Here is a 20,378-nt window from a genome sequence, read left to right as displayed (position 1 = left end):
TTCAAGGGCAAGTCTCTGGAGTTGTGGCTCTGTGTCACATGCTAATGCATTTTCATGCTATAAACCAAGTCACTTGAAAGACCATAGGCAGCTTCTCTGGCAGAGTTTGGCAGGAAACGTTCTCTTCCAGGCTGGAAAAGCTAGGGATGTCCATGGGAAGCAGTGGGTACTAGGGAGCACCTCTCTAGTTCCTGGTGTCATGGCTTGCAGGTTTTTAAGGCAGCCATGCCAAACACGAGGTGTCTTCTGGATTGATTTTTCTTAAATCTGTGTAGTGTTGAGGCCTGGGGCTGTGGGCTGTTCCTGCAGGCAGGCTCCGTACCCAGCCCTGAGCCAGCTTCCTGGCAGAGAGAGGGTCTGGTGCGGTGCAGCGTGGAGCAGGAGGAACAGGCTAGCTGGTGTGCTGCCTGCATCGCTCTGCCCCCTAACACTGGGACAGGGAAGAGCTGCTCCAGTAAGCCAGCTGGGCTGACTCTCCTGTTCTGTGTCTGGTGCTTGTGTCTGAAATTGGGGGGTGAAGTATCCAGGCACCAAAACTGAGCTAATCCATGTGCCTTTCAGTGGGTGGTTTGGGCAGTTCATATTACTGGTTCTTCCTCTTCTTCCTCAGGTCTCCGTGATGTATCTTAAACATTAAAGATATCCAGCCATAAACTGGTGATGAAATGACACATCTTGCTTTTGATGGGCTTGGGTGGTAAATAGTCCTTGTACTTGCTGGAAAACGGAGAGTAGGGGACAGGCTGGTGTTTCACATAAGTGACTGCAGCAGGTTGAGGAAGAGGGTGGGAAGGGCGGTCCTGTTTCCCTGAGGCCGTGCTGGGAAGGATGGGCATGCTGCCTGCAGTCAGTGGGGAGTGGGTAGGATGGCCTCCCTGGGCCACTGTGGACTTCAATCCTGCCTGCTGGAGACCCGTTCTGTGCTGCCTCTGACACACGGGGGTTGCTGTGCACTTGTGACGTACCCTCTGTGCTCACTGCGCTCTCTGCACTCACATGCTGGAGGCAGCGTTTAGTTTTGCTGCTGAATTTGGTCAGAGGAGGGGAAGCATGGCATGCAGGGTATGGAGGGATGCTTTGGGGCATCCAGTCTGTCACTTTTGAGGGGGTACAAAGTATACTTCTCCCCAGCGTCACCTTTGCCCTGGTCGGGCCTGAATGCTCCTCTGCTCCAGGAAGCATTTCAGGAGCTCGGGCACAAAGTGGCGGGAGCTAGTCCAAATGCACAGACCAACTGCCAGCTCCCAGCACACCAACTTTCTACCCCTTTGTCTTCTTGTGTCAATACTGTCGTCACATTCTTGTATTTCCCTAGTTGTTTCCCTGATGGAGAGGTGCCAGGAGCAACTGGATTTCTTGCGGCTTTCCTTTAGCCCGGTGAGTGCAGTCCTTGTAGGGTGCCTGTGGCACAACTGCTAGGGGAAATACAGCAGGGCCTAACCATGACAGCAGCCGTGTGTCGGCAGGGCCTTGTGTGAGCTGTACAAGCCCACCAGGATCAGAAGGTCAAAGTGGAAAAAGAGAGGAAACAGGGCACAAGTGGGGCTGATAGGATGCGTGAGGCTTGCTGCACAGGGACCTACTCTGTATTTAAACCCCATGTTCTGCCTCTCCTGTGGCAGTGGCTGAGCAGTACTGTTGTTGAGAGGTGACTATTCAGTGCTCCCAGCAGTGGGATGCGGAGCAATCGGAGAGGGTTACAGAGCTGTGTTCAGAGAGGGAGAAGCCTCACACTTGCTGCGAGGGGGCATAGGCTTGCGCACAGCTCCAGCACCTTCCTCTGGCAGCTGGATCTGAGCCATGCAGCAGAGGGTGAAGCTCTGCAACTGCTTGTGGCCTTGGCTGTCTTCACACCTCAGGGACAACAAGGACAGACCCTTGGAGGTACTGGGCCACAGAGGGTCATTTCCGTGAGAGACAGAGCCCATCTTCCTGCAGCTGGGGGCAAGGCAACCGTGGGTAGGGGTCACAGCAGGGAACAGTTTCCACTTCCAGGTCTACTGCAGGCCTTGCCTCCTTTCGAGGATGTATCCAGTTACTCCAAAACAAATCTCAGTAATGCAGTCGCAGCTGTTACACAGCCCCTTCCTGGCCAGTGCCTTTGGGGTGTGAGGACGGCAGTTTCAGCTGGGGAGGAGGTCACCATGAGTTATCAGCATCCTGAGGCCTTTGCTGGGAGGAGTGTGACGTTCACAGTGGAGATTTCTTCCTCCTCACTCTCAAGTCCACTGGGGCCACTTTTAACACATTTTCTAGCACATCCTACCCCTCTCTTCATTGCTCTGCATCTCCACATTACATCTGCCTTTATAGTAAGTGATGTATTGTATGCATGCTGGATGCTGGTTCTTTGCTCTGACACTGATTTTTGCCAGCTCTTAGATTTGTGTCACTGAAAGGAACTGCCCAAGGGTGAGTTGCTGGTGGGGCCTCAGCTGTCACCCTATGCCCACCCCTCCAGGCCTGTACTGCTCTACCCTGCACCTTCACCCCAGGGTTTATTCTGTGTAACTTCTTAGTACTCGATCCCGCCCTTGAATTACTAACAACAGATATCACACCATGCCACTGTAAAAGGGAAGCAAAACTAAAACTAAGTAGTTAATGGCCACTTGGTAATTAGATGCTGTTACAAACTAAGTGAATCAAACAAAAGCTCCAGGCAAGGTGAGACAAGCCTGGATGAAGCCTGACAGCCCCAGCCCGGAGGCCTTGCAAGCTCGGTGCAGACCCCATTCCCCAGTCCTATCCCAGCCTGTTCTCATGGGGTGACGTCCCCCTAACTGCAGGCTTGGGGTGCTGAGCTGCTCACCTCAGCTGCTGGGTGGTGCAGCCTGTGGGCATGGGGTCTCAGTGGGGGCATGAGGCGCAGAGACAAGGAGCTGCAGGCTGGGTGAGCAGGGTCTTGAGCAGCACTGGAGGGGTGGCCATGATGTGTGTGTCGTCCCCCCCCCCCCCCCCAAGAGGGGCTGGCCTGGCAGGGAGGGGGGTAAGGGGACAGCCCGTGGGACAGCCCCAGCCCTCACCTGCCCTGGGATCTGTGGGCAGAGCTCTGCACCCCAGTCCTGCTGCTGCTGGGCTCCTGGTGACTCTGCCCCCGCAGGGAAGGGCCACACGGTTGGCAGCACCCGTGGATGGGGGGGGCAGCTCCCCTTCCCTTCAACAGCATCCCCTGCGGCAACTCCTCTGTTAATTGAGTTAACTGTTAATAGAGTTTGCTCTGTTAACAGCACTGCTGCCTGCGCAATGCCTGCCACACAGCGGGGCCCAGCTGGGGCACCCTGGCACCACCCCTCGCTGGCTGGCCCCAGCTGGGGGTTTTGCATCCCCCGCCGACCTGGGGTTGCGACTCAAAGGGTCTCCTGGAGGCTGCCCATGCTGGGGGCACCGCTTCTCTCCCAGGTGTCCTGTCCCTCCTGGGCTGGGGGCTGCTGCTTACCCAGCCTGGCTTCCGAAAAGTCAGGCCTGGGGCGGCCAGGGAGGCCACAGAGCGGGCAGGGGCAGCTCCCTGCCTGCCCCTCCTGGGTTTGGCTGCACACCAGCTGGCAGAGGGGCTGAGCTGGCCCCAGGCTGCTGCCTGGCCCAGTGCAGAAATGAATGCAGGTGCACACCTAGTGGCAACGCTTCCTCCTTCTCCCCGGGGCGAGCGAGGGCATGTTGACCCCCCTCAACATGGCCCTGCAGGGCAGGCAGCGCTCAGTGCAGGCAGGGAGAGCCACTGTGCAGGCAAGGAGGGGCACAGAGGGGATCACCCTGTGCTGCTGCCAGCTCCTGCCTGTTACCAATGTCCCCGTCTTGTGCCCCATGCAGGACTTTGCCCTCAGCCCAGGCCTTCCTGCGGAAGGGGCTGGAGGTGCCGGTACGGTGAGGCGCTGACCGCACACTCTAGGAGCAGAGGCAGACACCCAGTGCTGCCATGTTCCCCAGAGGCACAGGGTGCACTAATGCTGCGCGTACACTCCCCGCCAGGACCACTGCAACTGGGGGGTCCAGTCACCCACCTGGGGCCATATGTGCTCCAAACTGGACAGGACCAACTCCAGGGTTGGAGGGACCCCCCCAGGGCAGGGGCTCGCCTTGCTTGGCAGCTTCCCACTGGTTAAAGGGCCTGGGCTGAAGTGGGTGGTGGCCAGCCTAGCAGGACCATGGGGCTGCTAGGGCCTGCCCACTGCTACCTGAGCTGGGCAGGCGCCGTGGGGTGCTGCAGGGCTCCTATGGACAGAAAGCCAGCCAGGGCCACAGCAGCCCAGCTCATTTTGTTCTTTAGACAGTTACTTTTAGTGCTGTCAGCTCCGGTGGGCCACACTCACCCTCCCTGGGCTGGAGAGAGGCAGCTGCTCACCTTGAGGGTTCACACTCATGGGGCCGCATTTGGCCTTGCCATGAGGTGACTCAGTACCTGCTTGGGGCCAGGGAAGCTTGTCCTGCAGCTGGTGACAGACCCATGCAGCATTGCCTGGGACTGCCCAGCCCTGGGGAGCCGTGCAAGGCAGGCACTGGCTGGGGAGACCCACTGGTTGTGCCTGGCTGGTTTTTGGGTGGCTTGGCTCCTCGTGCACGGTCGCATGTGTGCTAGTGCCAGCCCCAGTGCTGCACCCAGTCCCATCTTGCAGGGCAGTGACACAGCTCGTCAGCATTGCCTTGGCTGGCATTCAGCCCATACAGGTGCCTGGCTCTGGGCTCCAGCATGCACCATATCCTCACACCTTGTGGTCCTTTCCTCCTGAGCTAAGTGCTAAGGTGGCCTTCCTCTCCCAGGTGAGCATCCAGATCCCCAGGGAGAAGCCTTGTGCTTACCCACCACCACCCCTTGTGTGTGCGTGCTCAGAGCCCTCATAGCTCGACACACACACATCACTTGGGCCCATGTCCCCTTGCTGCACCCACAGCTCTGGTCATCTCACACAGCATCCAGTGCAGCCCTCAGGGTAGCCTGGGCAACTGTCTGGGGGACCCCAGGACACTGGGAAGGATAGGGCTGCCTGTGCATCCCAGCCCCCTCCAGACACAGCACAGATGGTCCCACACAGACCAACTGGCCTCCTAAGTGCTCCTGCTTGGTCCCCTTATTTTACTGGTTAGGTTAGCCCTTTGGGACTGGTACAGGGACCCAACCAAGCTCTCGTGCCGTGGTTGCCAGGCTGCTATGGTCCTTCCTCCTAGCATGTGGCAAGCCACAGAGCCTCACTGTGGCAATCAGGCATGTCCTGGTACCTTACATATTGACAGGCTGAGCCCAAAGTGAACCTGGTGGGACCTAGGAAAGCAGGAGGTGCTCTGTGAAACCCCAGATATTCCAGAGCCTACCATCTCCTCGCCTGCCAATAAAGCCACAGTGACTGGTCCCCAATTTATCCTAGTCTTAAACCTGTTTTAACTGGTTATACTGGATGAGTGGCCCCAGTCCCACAAGTGAGGGCTGGAGTTTGACATAAGGGCGGGCATCCTCAGTGGTGGAGGGGGTGATCAGACACTGCAAGCCAATGGTCCATATTTTGGGGTGCTTTGTAGCCAGAGCCAGGGCCCCTTGCTGCTTTGGATGATTTCTAAGCAGTTTACATAATAGTGCCAAGCTGCAGGCTGGGCAGGCAACCGGGAAAGAAGAAAAAAATGCTACAACCAGACGGGCTGAAAGCACGAGAAGAGCCTGAAACCAAATCAAAAGCTAGGAACAGCACAAGAGACACCCCAGAGCAGGGAACAAGTACCCCAGGGTGCCCAGGAGGCTGCAGCTGGAGGAACCAGGGCTATTCTCCCCAGACTTATCTCACCATCCATTGCGTGAAATTAAGGAAAGCAACAGAGGAGCCTGGGATGAAACAGGGCAAGCTCAGGCCTCCTGCTGCCTTTTCCAGTGGTGGCTGAAGTCAGGGCTAGTGCGAGAGGGTGGATGGGGAATGGGTACTAAAAACGCTGCAGGGCTGCACACAGGCCGGTGAGACCAGCTGCTGTGGAGCCATGAGCGAGCCCGGCTGGCTGTGGGGTATAGCCCTTCATGGGGGTGAGGGCTTGGCTGCTGGCACGAGACACCTCTGGTTACCAGAAGTCTTCACCATGTGCAGGGCCAAACTGCTGGGAGATGGTCCCTGGCACCTATCTGGCGGGAAACACACACTCACTGGGCTCTCTGCCCCCCTTGCAGGGGCTCTCACCTTCCCCAGGGTGTTGATGGGCTAGGCCAAGTGCAGGTGCAACGCCTGGGGGCTCCCCAGGCTGGAGGACCCTCCTTGACTGCCAGTCACCTCTAAGCCTGGCAAGTCTCTCCCCACAACCACGTCCTCCCTGCCCATCCCATCCCTCTGTTCATAGCCAGAGCCAAGGGGTAAAACAGCGTGTGGAAAAGAGCCTTTATTCAGAAAGCACGTGGCGCCCAGTGCTCCTGGGCCCTCTTCCCTGCTATCTCCTGCCCGACTGAGCCCACTGACATCCCTACAAACCACCCGCCCCCACCTCCTGTCACTGTTCCTCTTGCTGTGGATGCAGAGACCTCCCCCCTGGCAGCTCCCCAAGTGCAGGACCCACTGCCCGGCCACGTCACCCGCCCCATCCCACCCCCAGCCAAGCACCTCCATCCCCCTGTGAGCACCCACCCCTGTGCCTGCCCAACAGATACCGCAACCCCTCGGAGCTGTGCCTACACCACACACCCACCCCCACATGCTCCCCGGCCAGGGTGTTCCCGCACAGCCCCCATGGAGGCACAGGGCCAGGAGCGGGGACATCCCCTGTCCCTGCCCTGCTACCGGTGCGGATGCTCCTGCTTTTGGTGTCGTGGCCGCTGCTGCCTGCGGAAGGGCTGGGGGCTGAGCAGGGAGATGTGTCCAACGAGGCGCAGGGGCGAGCCTGGGCTGGGGATTTTGGAGCAGGGAGATGCTGGCTGGTGTCCCAGGGCTGGGAGATGGTGTCTGGGAGGTGCAGCTGGCATGGCAAAGGGCACAACGGCCTCCGAGGGGATGAGAAAGGCAGGCACAAAGCCGTAGGAGAGATCGAAGGCTTTGGGGGTTACTCCACTCCGCAACGGGGCAAGGCGGGCTGGTGCTGGGCTAGCCAGGGCACCTGGGTGCCCCGCGGGGCCCGCAGGGTCCCTGCCCACCTGGTCCTTCTGCAGCAGCTCCTGCAGTTTCTCCAGCTGCGTCCGGCAAATGTGGGAGCGTGTGCGGCTCTGGCAGAAGGACTCCAGAAAGGAATCGAGGGGCAGGTCCTGGGCCAGGAACTGCTCTATCTGTGCCTGTGGGAGGGGCAGTGGGACAACATCAAGCCAAGAGAGCCGTGGGACCACAGAGGGAGCCCAGATGGCTGAGCACCCCCCCGGACCCTGGACTCTTCTCCAGGGCCTGGCACGCAGGAGGGCACGGAGAGGAGTCTGGGGCCCAGGCGAGGAAGGGGCAGCAGCACAGGGGTCTCGCCTGACTCACCTCTGACTCTGCCTCGGAGGCATCGAGCTTTGCTTGAAGCTGGCCCAGGGCGCTCTGCGGGCTCCACTTCTCCAGGTACGCCTCTGTGTCGGGAGGGGATGGGGCTGCCAACAAACCTCCCTCCGGATGCCCCCACTGCTGGGGCTGTGGTCTTTCCCATCCCAAGCATCAGCTCCCACCCCCTCAAGTGGAAACACTCCCAAACACATCCCTGGAGCCACCTGCACACCGAGGCCTGCATCCCCCCACGGCATCGGTCCCAGCTGAGGGCTGGCTATGTTGCAGGCAGCATCACCCCCCACTGTTCCTGATCATGGCTGGGCTGGTTCCCCGGGGCAGGTTTGAGGATGCTGAGCCCACCCGGGCCCTCGTATTAATGCGGGTTGCTCTGGCCGTGCCAGGCTCTGCCTCGTCCCACCAGCTGCGCCCCACTCACCCAGGCGCTGCTGCTTGTCCCAACAGGCCTCTCGTATCTCCCGCAGCTCCTGGTACTTGATGGCTAGGGAAGCCTTCCCATCCTCCAGCCGCGGGCGCAGGGACAGGTTCACCCTGGCCAGGGTGCAGTTTGAAGCCAAACACATCTCCCGCTCTAGCTGCAGACTCTGAAACTGTGGGAATGGGAAGCGGGGCGGGGGGCGCAGGTGTCAGCACTGGGAGAAACAGGCAGAACCAGTCAGAGCTGGCAGCCTGCTGGGAGGGGGGGGGGTGGGGGGTGTCTGTCTCCATCCAGGGGTGAACCCTCTCCTCCTGCACTGTCCCCATCCCTCTGCTCTGCCTGGAAAGGGGGTGCGTCCCAGGGGGGATCCAACGGCTGGACCCGGGCTGTGCACAGCACAGGGCAGCGTACCCTGAATGTGGCAAACCTCACAGCTGGCTACCCAGCCCCCCTTGCAGAGGAAAGGGCTCACTGCACACACATCTTCCACCCACGCAGAGAGGGGAGTAGAGCGTGGTGCCGGGCTGCGGTTTGAGAGGCCCAGGGGAAAGATGCTGAAATCAGGCTGGGCATGATTTCAGAATAACCTGACCCTGTTCCCGCAGAGGAGTGCCAGGAACTGCTGGAGCCAGGGAGCACTCGGGGCTCATCCCAGCTGCGGGGAACGAAGCCAGGCATGGAGGGCACAGCAAGGGGCCGGGGCCTCCCAGCCTCCCCCAAATCTCGGGGCAGTGAGAGCAGCGGGGGCTGCGGCTGTGGCCCTGCTCCGGGTTTTGGTGGCCCGAGGCTGCTTGGCGGGCCGTGGCTGCCGAAACCCCGAGCAGCACCAGGAAACCGGGGGCAGCCGCCGGCCGGGACGCCCAAGCTGAGGTTTCCCCGCGGCCACCCCAGCCCAGCCGGTGGGTTTTGCTGCTCCTCCAGAGCCCCCGGGCTCGGCGGGCGGGATGCCGGCTATCAAGGGAAGACCAACGAGCAGCGCTGCCAGGGACCGCCGGGTGATGCCCGGCCCCGCGGGGCGCGGCCACGCAGCGCCCGGTGCCCGGGCTGCGGGCGGCTCCATCCCGCGCACCGGGAAAGCCCCGCCGGGGGCTCGGCTCGGCTCCGCCGGCTGCGGGACACGGCCCCCCGGCCCCGGCCCCCCCCGGCCGTACCTTCCTGCTGAGGCGGGCGGCGCGCTGCAGCCGGGGCTCGTCCTGCAGCAGGGCGCGGAGCTGCGCGGTGCTGAGCGCCCCGAAGCGGCGCGGGGAGCCGGGCGGCGCCGGGGGCCGGGACATGGGCCGGGGCACGGGCACGGGCCGGGACCCCGCCGCCGCCGCCGGAGCTGCGCGCGCCCCGCGGCCGCCCCCGCCGCGCGCCGCCCCGCGGTCACCGCCCCCGCCGGCCTTAAAGGAGCCGCAGCTGAGCCCAAGGCGCTCCGGTTCCGCATCGCGCCGCCCCCGGCTGGGGCGGGGGGGAGGGAACCGGCAATGCACCCCGCTGCGTGCATCCTGCTCCCCGCTCTGTGCATTCTGCACGCCACCTCGCTGTGCGTACGCTGCACCCCACTGTCTGCATCCTGCTCCCCGCCACGTGCATCCTCTGCGCTGTACGCTGCTGTGTGCATCCTGCACGCTGCTGTGTACATCCTGCACTTCACCCCGCTGTGTGCATCCGGCACCCCGCTGTGTGCATCCTGCCTTGCACCCCACTTTGTGCATCCTGTGCACTGCACTCCGCTCTGTGCATCCTGCACCCTACTACGTGCATCCTGCACTGCACCCCACTGTGTGCATCCTGCACTTCCATGCATGTGTACTGCACTGCACCCCACTGTGTGCATCCTGCACCTCCATGCATGTGTACTGCACTGCACCACACTATGTGCATCCTGCACTGCACTGTATGCCCTGTACTGCACCACACTGCGTGCATCCCGCTTGTCACTGCATTGGCCTCACCCTGTGCTTCACGGCACTGCACTTGTGCATCCTGTGGACATCCTGGCACCGCTGTACCCATTGGCTCAGGAGAGAGGAGAGAGAGAGGGCAATGAGGCACCCTGTCACTGCCGGCTCTGTGCAGGTCCCCTCCGTCCCTTGGGGAAGGGAGAGGTGGGAGTGCTGCCCCACTTGTGATGGGGAACTGCTCGCCGCAGGGTGTTGTGGTCACTAAATGTTTGCAGGGATTCAGAGACCTAAAAGAAAAATTCAGGGAGCAGAAACCTGCCCGAGGACTATCAGCTCCACTTCAAGACATCTCTGTGCTGGAAACTCTCCTTGTATCTTTGCCCTGTTCTTACTCTTTAAGTAAAAGACGTGGTGGAGAAGCTGGGGAAAAGTAGCAAACCAGGACCTCATGGGAGGTGGGGATTGCTTTCTGGGGAAGTTTTAGCTTAGTGAAAAACCACAGCTGCAGGGAGAGCCATGCACTGCCACTGGAGCGGGGACTGCTCTGTCCTCGCCAGGACATTTCCATGGAGCAAATATCTGGTGGGAGACAGCATTTAATGTCCACTGCTTGACTTCAGGTGTCACCTCAAACCAACACTGACTGCTGGAGCTGAGTGAAGGGAAGCTGCCAGGGAGCTGCTGGGGGCTGGAGGTCACTGCTGTTGGATGGCCAAGAGCCCAGCAGGATTTAGGAAGCATTTGGATGGATAGCTTGGAATAAGGGGCTGTGTGGAGCTGGTGCTGTTGCAGGAGAGATGAGAACCTGTCCGTACATTGGGATGTGCTGTGGTGGAGGGACAAGACGGCAATGCAGAGACACCCACTCGCTGAGCCCATCCTCCTGGGCCGGTGGGTGCCAGCCCTGTTGTACTGTGACAATATTTTAGGATGCTCTCCTGGAACTGCTGGCCTGTGTCTCTCCACTGTCTTTGGAGAGCCCTAGCAGAAGACAGCACGGCTGGGACGAGGATTATTTGCTCCTTAGTCCGGCAGTGCAAATGCAACTGCAATTTTGTCTGTCACTTGGAAACCCCAGAGGCCCAGGAGCAGCAGCAGTGTCATTTCACAGTCTGCCCAGTGCCACCTGGTGTCATTGAGCCTGCTGACTTTGGAAGCCAAATCCACTCTGGGGGCACCAGGGGTGGGGTGAGGGCACCTTCCTGACAGCCATCCTCCACCTGCTGCTACCATCTTGTGCCCCCGGTGCAGGAGTGCACTTCCAGCCACGGTCAAGTCCATCATGGAGCTGCCCTGTGCCTCCCCTCCCTGTGCTGTGGTGCCCATTGCAAGGCAGGCATGGGCTGTACTCTGAGGTCCCACCAGTCCTCTGTGCTCTAGTTTGGGGGGGCTCAGTCCTTGGTGCTGGAGGGTCTCAGGAGAGAGAGTGCAGCCTGCCTCACCCGAGAGCTGCTTTCAGTAGAAGTAGCCCTGAGCTCTCTTTTTCCGCAGACATCCCTAGGTGCAGGTGCCCCTAGTGCTCTGCAGTGCAGAGGGCAGTTCTCTGGAGCAGTGTAAGGTGCTTCCTGGCTTGGAGATCCTCCACTGCTCATTTCTGTCAGTATTTTCTAATTTCTCAAACCTTTCTGGATGGCTCCCAGTGGGCACTGGGCTCTGCAGCTGGCAGGCGAGGGCTGGGTTTTCCCTTAGCCGTTGGTCCTGGAGGTGGAATCACTGCTGTTGCTGTGCTGCCCCAAGACAAAGCCAGAAATGGTTTGTGAAGGTGAAAGTGCTTCTCAAACAGTTGGTCCTGGCAGTGCCAGAGTGCTGTGGGATGGAGGAGCTGTAGGGGCCTTGCCCTGCAGCCTCACAGCATCAGCTCTGTCTACACTTTTCCTGGCAAAGGTTCATCTAAATTGGTCTCAGAAACTTGGATATGGTGAGCCCCTTCCTGTAATGAGCTCTTCCCTCATTAGTGTCTCCTAATTCAAGTGCTTCCTAACACCTAACCTGCTTCTCTTTTGCTTCCATTTAAGTTCACTGCTTTTCAGTCACAGCAGACAGATCTACTGATGATTTTGAAATCATGTTTCTGCAGGATCAAAGCATGACTGTGCAGACAGACAGGTAGCGAGGAACAAATCCTGTCAGAGGCAGCCTCCCAGCAGGAGCAGGACCTTGGCACCAGGACATTGCCACAGCTTTTGACCCTGGACTGTGAACGCGGTGATGATGTGGGAAGAGTTCTCCCACGTGACAGGTCCCTTCTAAACCCTCCTGTGCAGATCACAGGTCCTTTATCTCAGTGTAACTAGATTTAATTTTCTTACATCGGTTGCTGTGAGAACCACTCAAGGCTTTTTCCCTCCATAAGCCCCAGGACTCCAGTCCTAGCACCTGACATGGTATTTCTTGGGTCTCAGTGGGAGCACATCAGAGATACAGAATAGACGTTCATTAATGGAGAATGAGCTCAAGGAAGCAAATTTATTGGGATGCTTTACCAGACACTGCAGAGAGGCACAGAGTATATGGAAATCTGTGGCATGTAGCTTTTTTGCTTGCTGTGAGTTCTGGAGGCAGCTAAGAAACTCTGATGAAAAGTCACTCCAGGGCTGAGTGTCTTCCTCCCGCAGGGAAGGTACAGGTGGAATCCTCAAATTTCACAAATGATTTCTTTATTCTTGATTATGAACATAATAACAAGGAATCATTGGCAAGCACAGGGGAAAAGAGCTGAGCAGAGGGGGAGCCTGCACTCAGAGAGGGGAATTTGAAAATGGCATTTCACTAAGACCCTACTACCCTTGAGCTTCTCTCTCTGCTCCAGAAAGGCTCAAGCTCTTTGGCCATGCAGAGCCTTTGCAGAGTGTCCAGTGTGGACAGGAGGGGGAAGAAGCACTAACAGTATGAAGCTGGTTTGATGAGGATAAGGGAGGATTTGCAGTTCCCTTTGCACAGGCTGCCCCATGTCATGCCACCCTTGAAATTCAGCCGTACAGAATAACACGACGAGTACCACCACCCACCCTCATAGCTGTAGGCACAGTTCTTACTGTAAGTGTCCTGATCCCGATCCTTTGTGGAGAACTTCATGTTGTCATGCATGGTGTTGGGATTGTCTGAGGTCATGGCATCCCCCGCCGTCCCTGTGTAGGAGCCCAGCCTCAGCCGGTAGCCGTGGGACTCATCTTCCACGCTGAAGAGGTTGTAGTCTGCGAAATGGGTGTTGTCTGTGGAGTCCTGGATGATAAATCTGACCTGGTAGACCTTCTGCTTGGCAATCTGATAGATGTACTCAGTGCCCAGCCAGTACTCGCTGCGCACGTTCCCAAAGCCGTACTTGTAGGTGCTCCAGGACTCGGCCCAGGTGACTGGTGTGTCTTTCTGGTTCCTCTGGATGACCGTCCAGCCCCCGTTGGTCACATTCAGTTCGCAGTACACCACGAGGTGGTGGAGCCCTTTCGGCTGGATGATGTAGACACCGCTGCGGCTGCCAGCGGGGATCTCGCTGCAGTCCTTGGGCCAACCTGGGGCAGGAAACAGAGATGGTTATTAAATCCCACACAACGAGACACTGAAAGCACCTGATATTTCTTTTGTGCCTATATCCTTTTGCACACACATTCTTGGGCTGTATTCCTGCCACGTCCTCACAGGAGTAAATCAAAATCTTGAAATGATCAACATAAGAGTTGGGCTTCATATCTTCCCAAGACAGGATTCAAACTGATGGGGACACACTGCCAAAATGTCTTGGCCTAGTGAGACCTTCCTTCACCCAGCACACAATGCACCAGGTTGGATACAGTCTTGCAGTGCTGTGGTGATTTGCCTGTAGCATGCCGGTGATGCATCACCACACAGACAAATGCAAATCTGGGTTACAAAGCCAGTTGCTGTTACAGCATGGAGGCTTTAAAGCTTTATAGTAATCTCAGAAACCCTGGAGAGAGTGTGATCAAGACATCCATATTGCTAATAATTGAATCAGCCCTTGTGATCTCGATAGGGCAAATCCATCGGTTTTCTCTGGGCTTGCCCAAGTAGCTCTTTAGAGACTTCCTGACTTGTTTGATCTGATTATGGCCTTTCCATGCTCCAGAGTATCAGCACCTTATACAACAAACAGTTGAATGCACCTACACGTTCTGGGAAGGGACTTGCTCCACTCCCAGTACTTCTGCTACTGGTTATTCCTACCCAGATAGGACCTATCTTGTGGTCCTATGGGCTAATGTTGACTCAGTCAGTTCAGTGATGCAGTCAGTCCCTGTCTAACCCAGTCTTCTCATCAACTATGTAGTGAAAATAGGAAAATAACCAATCACCGCTTCCCAAAGGCCAATAATGAGTCATCACTTTCCAGTTTGGATCTTTAGGTGGAAAATTCCCCATGCTAAAGATCCTTATCAACTACTGAGTCCAGGCCATGGCTGGTAATAGAGTCCCCCCGAGGTTATGAGCTGTGGCACCTCTGCAGCCTATCAGAAAATCAACATTTTTCCTGGGAGGAGCCACTGCACATGTAGGACATGGGCTAAGGCGGCTGAGAGCTCTTCATGAGCCCAGCAATGGTGAAACCTCATGAGCAGATGTACTCCTTGAGAAGAGACTTACCACGGCCCGCCGGGGGGTGAGGGGCAATGTCTCTGACCTGTCGAACATGTTTGCCACCATTATCTGAATTAACAAGAACAGAGGAGACAGGAGTGAGTGTTGAGAGTAGACATGTCAAGTGCCTGCTGGGAGAGCATGATCTTCTCCAGATGATATTCCTGTTGCTCCTAATTCCAGAGGGACTTTACCATTTCAGATATCAGCCTGTTGGTAGTTCGGGGGAATTTATGTGGTGTTAGAATGGGGCAGATGTTTCCTTGGTGAGAAGGATTTGGGCACACTGTGTGGGGGAAAGACCCCGAATGGTGGTGGCAACACTGGAAAGATGGTTGTTAAAGTGCAGTAGAAGCAGTTAGGAAAGGACTCAGGAAGAAGAGGGATTAGAGGGGGAAGAAACGTGAGAGCAGACACAGGAAAACTGGTGCAGGTATCAGGAGTTGGGAGAGGGGCTCTGCTCAGCTGGGTCAGAAGGGAATTTGAAGGTTGTTGCTGGAAGAGAGGATGGTTTAGAGTGAATTAATGCAGTTCTTTTGCAAGGACATCTTCTGTGTATCCACTGATGGCTATAAAACAGAGGAATGAATCACAGGCTTATGGAATCACAAAAGCCATTCCTGTCCCCTCTCTGAAACAGACACCTAACCCTGCAGCCGCTGCTCTCTGATATCCTCAAATATCTTCTCTCTGCTTTCACTCTCAGCTGGTGCTTTCCTATCCCCTCCCTTCTGAAGTGTTTAACTTAAGCCTCTTGCATTGTGTATAAGCCCATTCCTTCTCTTACTACACCCAGAGTACGGTTTTTCCTGCAGACAGACTGTGACATTGCTATCACTTCCTCCTCCATGGTCTTCTTATTTTGGGACTAAACCATTCAGTTCTTCAGCCTTCCCTGACAGAGTCTGCCTGCCAGATTTTTGACCCCTTTCCTTTTGACTCTCTCCAAATGTGTCTCGAAGCCCACCAGTGAACGTGGTGGTTGGCCTAAGCCTGTGTGGAGTGGGAAACACTCATGTAATGTGGTCTAGAGGACTTTCCTACTATGGTATTCACTTTTACTACAGCCATATGAAGCTGTTCACTCATGTTCATTTTATAAGCCACAGTCTACCCCTGCTCCTTTCTGCCTTCACTTCCCATCCCTTTGGAAGCACTCCTCTGCAAGTTAAGACTTTCGAATGTTAGCCTGACTTCTCTGGCATGCCTCCCTGCTTACCTGTCTTGCATTCATGCTGCTCATGTTTTCAGAGCACCCTACCAGTGGTCTGGGTGAGAGATGAGTGTGAAGCCCAGAGCACACCCCCTTTCTCTACTCAGATTTGCAGTTCTTGGTGAAGCCCAAGCTCTTGTCTCAGCCACGCGTGCTCCCTGTGTTGGCAGTTTCCTGATAGCTGACCTTTGCAGTGAAGGCTGATGTGAAACCAACATCGAACACTTGGACCTTGAGCTCTTCTGGCAAGAATTCTTCCTCCTCCCTTGGAAGGGAACCAGCTCTTTCTGTTGTGTCATGTCCCACCCACAGCCCCCCAGTTTTATTCCAGGAGCATTTCTTGGAGGCTTCCTCATTGCTCCAATATACCCTGGTATTTGTACGTTACTCTGTGCCATCATCTGGCTGATTGCTCTGTGTCAGTGCCACTACTTAGACTCTTTGTATTAACTTCATTGAGTTCCTCTTTGTATTCACTTCTCTCTTGAATCCAGTTCTCCACTAACCTTGTAATTTCCAGAGGTGGCTACTGTTCTCCATGTCCTCAAAACACACTGTGACTGTTTACCTTAACATCTTTAACACTGCTTCTCCAAGGAAGAGCCCATGGTCCACAGCACCCTTGGTTTGGTCTTGCTGCCAATGAGACCGAACCTGTCCCTTCTCCTGGGATCCTGTGAACTCTGGGCTTGGGACTATTGGACTCACTTGTGGATGGAAGAACTTCATGCCAGACAGGAGAAGAGACAGGCAGCAAACAGAGGAGGACTCTGAGATGATTTTGTTCCAGTAAGACAGCCTACATTGCATTGGCATTGCCCACACATAGAGCAGTATTTAGTCCTTTCCCCGTGTTACAGGGGTGTGGTTAGGCTGGTGAGGAGGTCTGTGTAGGATCTGACTGAATGTGACCTTGTTTGCCTCTCCCTATTGTAGTGGTATACTTACCGAGCTGGGGGGACTCTGGGGGAACATTCATAATTTCATCCTCCGTGCCATTGAAGAGATGAAAGTTTTCTATGACAAAGGCAGGAAGAGATGCTGCCAGGGCCAACAGGCAGGTGAAAAGCAGGAGACAAAGGCGCTGGGTAGCTGAAATGGGAAGAGATTGGAAAAAGAAGAAAGAGATCATAACTCTTCTGTTAGAGAGCCATGAATCCCATTTGACTCCTTTACTTGCAGAGTAAAATAGGAAAATAAAACGTTATTATTGTAATTTTATTATTATTATTGTTATCATTATTATTGTATTTTTCTTCCTTTCTGTCCTGTGAAACTGTCTTTATCTCAACCCACGAGTTTTGTGGGTTTTTTCGATTCTCTTCCCCATCCCACTGGGTGGGGGGAGTGAGCGAGCAGCTGTGTGGTGCTTAGTCACTGGCTGGGGTTAAACCACGACAGTCCTTTTTGGCACCCAGTGTAGGGCATGATGGGTTGAGATAACAACAAATCTGACTGGAATGCATTAGAACAAATTTGTTATAAACATTCATTATATTAGTTCAATAGTCCCTGGTCACGATGTTGATGTATTCACTCTCAAAGTTGGTGCGCTTGTTCTTAAAGGTGCGTTATGTCTTACCTTACTTGCAGTATATGCTCCCTGTTGTGCTGTTTATCACCCATGGGAACTGGGCTAGAGCTATCATGTTGTTGTACTTTGTAACACTGACTTATGATACGATAGAATTGCTGGTCGTGAAGCTAATCTGGTATTTGTACTCAGCATTGCTGTCATCTCCGTGCTTCGGAAGCCATCTATCAGAAACTGTTAATAATTACACCTTTTACCTTTTCTCATCAGAGAGTCAGTCCATGGGGGAGACACATTTCTTCACCTTCCCCTTCTCTTCCAGGCAAATTACAATAGCTCTTGAGAATTTTGAATATCCGAGGTCCTTTGAAAAGGACTGTCGTGGTTTAACCCCAGCCGGTGACAAAGCACCACACAGCTGCTCGCTCACTCCCCCCACCCAGTGGGATGGGGAAAAGAATCGAAAAGACCCACAAAACTCGTGGGTTGAGATAAAGACAGTTTCATAGGACAGAGAGGGGAAAAAAAAAAAAAGATAAAATTACAATAATAACACTAAAAGAATTAGAATATACAAAACAAGTGATGCACAATTGCTCACCACTCACCGACCGATGCCCAGTTAGTTCCCGAGCAGCGATTCGCCCCTCCTGGCCAACTCCCCCCAGTTTATATACTGGGCATGACGTCATATGGTATGGAATATCCCTTTGGCCAGTTTGGGTCAGCTGTCCTGGCTGTGTCCCCTCCCAGCTTCTTGTGCCCCTCCAGCCTTCTTGCTGGCTGGGCATGAGAAGCTGAAAAATCCTTGACTTAGTACAAACACTACTTAGCAACAACTGAAAACATCAGTGTGTTATCAACACTATTCTCCTACTAAAGCCAAAACACAGCACTATACCAGCTACTAGGAAGAAAATTAACTCTGTCCCAGCCAAAACCAGGACACTATTCAATATCACTCCTTAAGCAAGAATATCTAAAAAATCCGTTTTCTATTCTAGGGCATTTAATACTTTCCTTGGAGAACTGAAAATTACAAAGAATGTTTGGTAAATATGAGGCTTGTAAAACGGGCTATCTGGCGCTCCAGGGCTACACTGATACAGCCTGAAAATAGCAGAACATGCAGACTCCTGCTCCAGTTCCCAGCCTAGGGCACAGTGAGCCCAGACAATGTAATGGACTTAGCACTGGGATGCCCAAGGTGTGGCGAGAAGGGAGCCCTGCAGAAGACAAAGTGCCAGGATGCCCTGTGACCCACAGCCACACGCAGCGGTGCAGTCCCCTCCCATCCCATCCCACACTCACCCATGCCGTCTCTGTGGGGACCCTGCGGAGCAGGAAGCCGAGTGGTTTTGGCCTGACTGGAGGGGTGTCCAGCCTGAAAGTTATAGGGCTCAGCAGGTGAGGGGGTGGAGGCACGAGACCCAAACCACAGCACTTGTCCTCTGGTTGGCAACAGGACTAGTGGTTTATGGCTTATTTGCTCTTCATCGTTAAGTGATATGTCCTCAGACAATGAAGGCTGTGGCTCACAAAGGTGAAGAGCTTTCTTCAGAGGCAAAGCAAATAATTTGGTGCCAATAAGCGAATGCCTTAAAACAACCGCAATTTACAGTGCCTGGCTGCCCCCCTGCCCTGGCAGGGTTTCCCCAGGGAACGGCATCCTCTGGGCACCTCTGCACATTTCAACTTGTAAGTAAATACCCAGATGACATTCCCCTTCCTGGATGGAAATCAAACATCAGGCATAAATCACTCTCTCCAGAGCAGGCATTGAGTCCAACGGCCACTGGGGTCCCCATTAGACCCTTCAGGGAAGAGGTACTCTAGTGTTCCTGGCAAACTGTGCACCGAACTTCAGAAAGTGCCACTCCAGGTGCCTCCTGACGTGCCTGGCCTGCCACCACCATGCTGCCTCTTGCGCAATGTGCACTGTGGTCTCTCCTGGCAGAGCGGCCCTTGCAGCAGTCACAAGGGAGTTTTGGGAGTCGTGACGTGACACTGATGTAAAATGGTCTCACTTCAAGGCCCTCTCTGCTACCAGGAGTGCTTACACCATGGATTTCTTACAGAAAATGCCAGGCCATCCTTTTCCTAGGAACTGATACCTGCAGTATTCTGAGTTATGAGGACTCCTGTACCCCAGCATCCACCTTGTGCTGGACAGCACAAGATGGCCAGAGCCTGCAGAGAGAGGAGCAGGCTGGGCTTTTGTCACAGGCTGTTTGCTTGCAGTGTGGCTGCCTGGTCATGGAGGCTCCTGTGCATACCCTGCTGTGCTGCTGCTTCTGCTCAACAGCAGATGCAAGCAAAGGCAGGCAGCAACCCTTAGCAGAGCTTCACCAACAGCTTCCAGGGCCTGTCCAGCTTTTCCAGGAGGCTGTGGCCAGTGTTCGGGTTAGGATGTGCAAAGCAGGCAGGGGGAAGGCCATAGAGGGGATTTCTCTGAAACCCCAGCTGTGTCCTGGGGCCCAGCTCCTGCTCAGTATATGTTTGATATTGAAAGAGCCACAGTTGTGGCACAGATCTGTTTATTGCTACATCCTGGGCTGCACCTGGAAAAATGCAGCCAGGAGGGTGAGGGAAGGGATTACTCACTTCCACGTGTGAGATGACAGCTGGAGTGCTGTGTCCTGTGTGGAGCTCCCCCGTGCACAACAGCGACTAAAACTCCAGAAGGAGTCTAGCTAAGACCACCAAGATAGTTGAGGCAGGAGCACATGACATATGTGGACAGGCTCAGAAAGATGGGCTTGTTCAGCCTGGAGAAGGGAATGCTGAGACGGGATCTTGTTGCTGCCTACAGCTCCCTGGTGGGAGGGTGGAGAGCAGATGGAGGCAGGCTCCAGAGCACTGTGTCTCATTTTGGACCCCTCATTACAAGAAACATATTGACAGACTGGAGCAAGTCCCGTGGAGGTCACCAGACTGGTCAGGGGCCTGGAGCTCAGGAGGTGTCAGGAGAATCTGAGAGAACTGGGCTTGCTCCACCTGGAGAAGAGCAGGCAACAGGGAGGTCTTACTGCTGACTACAACTACCTCATGGGAGGATACAGAGAACATGGAGCCAGACTGTTCAAGAAGGTGCGTGGTGGTGGGATGAGAAGCAATGGATCTAAGTTGGAACATGGAAACTCCAGTTAGAAATAAGGACTTTTTTTAACATGAGGTTGGTCAAATACTGGAACAGGTACCCAGAGAGAGGCTGTGGGATTTCTGTCCTTAGAGGTGTTCAAGAGTTGACTGGACAAGGACCTGATTTTTTAGATCTGCTTTGAGCAGGGATTGGACTAGA

At 55.3% G+C, this 20,378-nt stretch overlaps 2 protein-coding genes across 2 annotated transcripts; both read right to left on the bottom strand.

Moving 5' to 3' along the window:
• Window positions 1-6,598: 6,598 nt before the first annotated feature.
• On the bottom strand, window positions 6,599-9,140 carry VPS37D (VPS37D subunit of ESCRT-I). Its single transcript, XM_050909086.1, has 4 exons — window positions 9,003-9,140; window positions 7,852-8,023; window positions 7,416-7,498; window positions 6,599-7,228 (listed from the first exon to the last, which is right to left on the bottom strand). The coding sequence occupies exons 1-4, from the start codon at window positions 9,123-9,125 to the stop codon at window positions 6,740-6,742; spliced, it is 867 nt and encodes a 288-aa protein (XP_050765043.1). The 5' UTR covers window positions 9,126-9,140; the 3' UTR covers window positions 6,599-6,739.
• Window positions 9,141-12,262: 3,122 nt separating this feature from the next.
• LOC127024566 (fibrinogen-like protein 1-like protein) lies at window positions 12,263-18,392 on the bottom strand. Its single transcript, XM_050909172.1, has 4 exons — window positions 18,389-18,392; window positions 16,492-16,635; window positions 14,337-14,399; window positions 12,263-13,246 (listed from the first exon to the last, which is right to left on the bottom strand). Exons 1-4 carry the CDS (start codon window positions 18,390-18,392, stop codon window positions 12,618-12,620), a joined length of 840 nt encoding a protein of 279 aa, XP_050765129.1. The 3' UTR covers window positions 12,263-12,617.
• Window positions 18,393-20,378: the final 1,986 nt, after the last annotated feature.

The sequence above is a fragment of the Gymnogyps californianus genome, chromosome 20 (genome assembly GCF_018139145.2).
Source record: "Gymnogyps californianus isolate 813 chromosome 20, ASM1813914v2, whole genome shotgun sequence".
Classification (NCBI taxonomy): Eukaryota; Metazoa; Chordata; class Aves; order Accipitriformes; family Cathartidae; genus Gymnogyps; species Gymnogyps californianus.
Note: the sequence above shows the minus strand (reverse complement) of the source record. Positions and strands in the feature narration are given on the sequence as shown.

Bases quoted from the DNA above. Each gene is read 5' to 3' on its own strand.
- VPS37D (XM_050909086.1), bottom strand. From the start codon at position 9,125: ATGTCCCGGCCCCCGGCGCCGCCCGGCTCCCCGCGCCGCTTCGGGGCG. The intron at 7,499-7,851 runs GTGAGTGGGGCG...CTCCCGACACAG, and splicing joins GGACAAGCAGCAGCGCCTGG to AGGCGTACCTGGAGAAGTGG. The intron at 7,229-7,415 runs GTGAGTCAGGCG...CCCCTCCCACAG, and splicing joins CCTCCGAGGCAGAGTCAGAG to GCACAGATAGAGCAGTTCCT.
- LOC127024566 (XM_050909172.1), bottom strand. The intron at 14,400-16,491 runs GTAAGTATACCA...TTGTTAATTCAG, and splicing joins CCCAGAGTCCCCCCAGCTCG to ATAATGGTGGCAAACATGTT. The intron at 13,247-14,336 runs GTAAGTCTCTTC...TTCCTGCCCCAG, and splicing joins TCACCCCCCGGCGGGCCGTG to GTTGGCCCAAGGACTGCAGC.